Here is a 4,434-nt window from a genome sequence, read left to right as displayed (position 1 = left end):
TAAGCTAATTTAGGAGCTCTGAGTATTCTCTGAAAGTTTGTGAATTACATTCTGGTAATACTCTGAGAGCTCCAAACTAAGCTTAAACATGTCTGGTCATCTTTGTTCTCAGATCAAGGGGCTTGTACTTCTGACCCTGAAAAATATAAAATTAGACTTAAGCTAAGCTGAAAGTAAATTCTGTTTTAATGAAAACTAAAAAAGTTAATGAAAAAAGTTAATAGAACAGAAAAATAGAAGTTTGCATTATTTATTGCATTTCAGTATCAATTTAAACTTGCATTCAAAAAGAGCTATGAGGGCGAGTACTTTCATGTGCTTTGTTTTCACCAAGTAGTGAGCGGAACGGGAAAGAATCTGCTGCAACTACATTAAATGCTGGGTAAGAAAAATACTTATATTGGTTTGTGGCTAGTTCAGGGAGACATGTAATGCACCACAATATCAAACTAAGACTCACCGTTTTTACTAGTGCAATTCCTGCCAATAGGGATGTGAGTAGGATCAGAGCAGGTACTCCCATTACGGGGTTTTAGATATTACACACATCAGTGAACTACTGTTAATGATGAAAACAAAAAGGGTAGCAACATGACCGTTGTACTACGTTGCATTAACTCAAAAGATGGCATCAGTCATTATTGGGCCTTTTTACATTGTGGTACTAGAAATGAATAGAGGAAATGAATGTGTTAGACCTAGTGAATAGCCAAATGAAAATAAAGTCTTAATTAGAATGAGTGCAGACCATGTGAACAAAGTCATGGATTATGAGGAACATTCAGGTAATCTCAAGTCTCAGTCTTTTGGTAAGCAATTGTGAATGCATCAGCAAAACATCAGCTCACAAGTATCATCTTTGACAAGAGCACCAAGTCCCAAGCAGGTGTGTGTGTGTGTGTGTGTGTGTGTGTGTGTGTGTGTGTGTGTGTGTGTAATATAGAACAAAGAAAAAGTGCAATTTGAAACCAGAGTTTTTCTACATATTACATACTGATCCCATCCATCTGAAGAAACCTAGTAAATAATGGTTCGATCAAATTTGCTTCAATGAAAACAAAGTGACAGCTTCAAGTGTGACTTAAGTGAGCTTTAAGTTGTCTAAAGAAGAAACACAATGCTGGTCTTTAACATTTTATTTTGTCAATAGAAAAAGCTTTTAAGCTTTGACAGCAAATTTGCGGATGGAGTAGAGGAGGTCTTTCCTCTGCTGTTTCTTGGTGCGCAGACCCTCTTCGTGCTTGTTGAGCCGGCGACGCAGAGCCCTGGTCTTCTTGGGTCTCAGATCAAGGGGCTTGTACTTCTTACCCTGAAAGATATTAAATTAGACTTCAGTTGAGCTGAGTGTAAATTCTGTTGGAATGAACATTGAAAAAAATGAATAAACGTAAAAGGCCTGTAAGCTAAAACTAGGTCTGACAAGTGTGAATAATACGTCGAATTTTAGTATGAATTTAAACTTACAACATTCAAAAAGAGCTATGAGGTCGAGTACTTTCATGCATTTTGTTTTCACCAAGCAGTGAGCAAAAGGGGAAATGTTATTAAAATAATCAGCTGTAACTACATTCAAAGATGGACAAAAAAATACTTTTCTTATGTGGCTAGTTCAAGGACACAGTACTTGAATTGCACAACAATATCACACTGTACAGTTAACCATTTATACTAATGCATATCTTAATTTCTTCCTGTCAATAGGGACGCGAGTAGGGTCAGAGCAGCTACCCCAGTTACAGAGTTATAGGCAATACACACATCAATTAATTACTTCTAATGATGAAAAAAAAAAACATGGCTGCTGTACTAGGTGTTGCATTAACTCAAGTTAGTCATCATTGGGCCTTTTTTCTACACTGTGGTAATAAAAATGTAACTGAAAGTGTTAGTTTGGCAGGCCTATTAAATAGCCAAATCAAAACGCCTCAGTTAGAATGAGTGCAGACCATGTGAACAAAGTCATGGATTATGAGGAACATTCAGGTAATCTCAAGTCTCAGTCTTTTGGTAAGCAATTGTGAATGCATCAGCAAAACATCAGCTCACAAGTATCATCTTTGACAAGAGCACCAAGTCCCAAGCAGGTGTGTGTGTGTGCGCGTGTGCGTGTGCGTGTGTGTGTGTGTGTGTGTGTGTGTGTGTGTGTGTGTGTTCAGGGAGAAGCTGTGTTAGAACATTCAAAACTTTTTCCTCTCACCTTGTAGAACTTCCTCAGATTCTCCTTCTGTGTCTGGTTGATGACAGTCAGGACTCTGGCGATGGATTTGCGGACAACACGGCTGCAAAGAACAAACAGCAAAGTCAAAAACAAAGGTACCTTCTCGTGTTCCAGTTTACTGAAATATAAGTATACAAGTCATTTTAGAGCACCACTGACAGGAAATGAGCCAAGACAACTGTTAGAACTGAGTGGTTCGAACATTTTACTCCTAAATCAGAAATGTTAAAATATAGTATCCACTGAGTTTCGGGATGAGTTGGCTGCTTCGACCCTCTGCTCTGTTTGTTTATCTGACACACGCATGTCAGAGACCCTCTGACAGCACAGTTAAGACCAAAGATCGTTATCAAGAGTAAAGTATACTTTCATTTTAGCAGAATAAACTTCTAAACTGGGACACCAATGACATCGCCTGCAACTGAGATGGTGAGGTCACCAGTGGCTGAGAAGAATGAGGCATGTTTCAATAGCCAATAAGCTCATGGCAAAGTGCCTCAATGAAGTTGGCTTTAGTGTTAAGACTGTTAAAAAAATATATATATTTCCAAGGAGTTCCATACAAGTATCGACATTTAGAGGCAAGCAATATCCTTATGACTACAGGAGAACAGGATGAATTGTTCTGTTTTAGAACTTTTGAAGCACTTTCTTGCAGGAGGTTCAGACAGGAACATCTGATTACAAATAAGTAAATTATTAATTACATTAACAATTCAGAGAAGTTAACAGAAAATATAGAATTCAGAAAAATTTTGTTTGCATCATGGCCCTCAAATACAATTATCTGTACGGTGTTCTTTTTTTTGACAATGGCACTGTGAGGTTTGTAGCAATAACACCCATTATAAGTATAAAAAATAGTAACACATTACATGACATTTGAAAAAACTACATTGATAAATGAATAGAGGGAAGTAATGTTACATGTTGGCAGGTAGGTTAGAATTTTCACCTGCCTTACACAACATTTACCCTGTGTTGGACAAGTGCTGATTACACTTCATATTACTGACAGCAAATGAAGGATGCTCCACTCCACCTAGATACCAAACTTCAGTGCTCCGTACGAATCATGACCCTATCGACAGGGATAGACTTGACAAACCTAATCTATCAGTAGGACAGTATCTTAGTGCTCTGCATCATTCATAGAGTACGTACATCTTTGAGAGCTTGGAAGCAGCTCCGCCGGTAACCTTGGCCACACGGAGTTGAGACAGCTCATTTTTCAGGTCGTCGAGCTGCTTAAGCAGCTCCTCCTTCTTCTTACCCCGCAGATCTCGTGCCTTGATCTTGGCCTGGACAAGGACAAGAAAAACAATCATTCGTTAACGGCTTTTCAACGTTAATACAAAACATCGCACCAGACACCCCAGCACGACCGAGTGCTTCTTCCCGACACGAGTCAGCCATGCTAACACAGCTCGTTACAGTTGGTAGCCTAACAACGTTATCCCTTTAAAAAGTAATTAAGATATTAATTCTGACATCCCTAATTCGCGCCATCTGTCTCAAGTAATCACACAAACATACTTGCTGTATGTTGTTAATGTTATGCAGCATTTAGAGATAGCAGGCCATCTACAGCCTGCCATATTTTCATTTGCTTACAGCTAGCAAGACAGCTTAGCGGCGTCAGTTGGTACTATCGCTCGATAATATAATATTTTTATCCAATACTACAGAAGCTTACTCATCAACGCATGCAGGAACAACTACATAAGAACCTTATGTAGCAATTACACATAGATTCGTATGGGTTTAGAGGAGTTAAACATAGAAAAAATCATAATTGATACACGAGTATCGGCTCCTCACCATGTTCCCTCTCGCTGCCCTGTTGGAAAGGCCGGACGCACCGCGTGCTCACAAAAAGTAGCTTCCGGTGAATTTCTTCTTCGATGGTTTTTGTTTCATTGATACAACATGTACACAGCGCTACTGATGGATAGCGCTTTGGAGAAGAAACAACAATTATGATACAACAATATTTATGTTTTTAGCCATTTCTAATGGTAAATTAGAGAAAAACAGGACATAGACAGCATGGAGGAAAAAAATGTTTGTACGTATTAATATTTACAGACAAGCTGAACTTTTTTAAATTTTATTTTATTTTTAAGGCTATGACTAAAATCAGTATTAGAATAAATAAAATGAGACATTAGTATTTCAAATGTAAAACAGTTCAGATAAAAAGTGTTTCCCCACCA

At 38.2% G+C, this 4,434-nt stretch overlaps 1 protein-coding gene across 1 annotated transcript; it reads right to left on the bottom strand.

Moving 5' to 3' along the window:
• Positions 1-1,121: 1,121 nt before the first annotated feature.
• rpl35 (ribosomal protein L35) lies at positions 1,122-4,097 on the bottom strand. Its single transcript, XM_069683801.1, has 4 exons — positions 4,040-4,097; positions 3,383-3,519; positions 2,198-2,279; positions 1,122-1,309 (listed from the first exon to the last, which is right to left on the bottom strand). The coding sequence occupies exons 1-4, from the start codon at positions 4,040-4,042 to the stop codon at positions 1,160-1,162; spliced, it is 372 nt and encodes a 123-aa protein (XP_069539902.1). The 5' UTR covers positions 4,043-4,097; the 3' UTR covers positions 1,122-1,159.
• Between the last annotated feature and the right edge of the window lie 337 nt (positions 4,098-4,434).

This window comes from Semicossyphus pulcher, unplaced genomic scaffold, assembly GCF_022749685.1.
Source record: "Semicossyphus pulcher isolate SPU_LCO1_2020_fin unplaced genomic scaffold, fSemPul1.0.p SCAF_6, whole genome shotgun sequence".
NCBI classification, from domain to species: Eukaryota; Metazoa; Chordata; class Actinopteri; order Labriformes; family Labridae; genus Semicossyphus; species Semicossyphus pulcher.
Note: the sequence above shows the minus strand (reverse complement) of the source record. Positions and strands in the feature narration are given on the sequence as shown.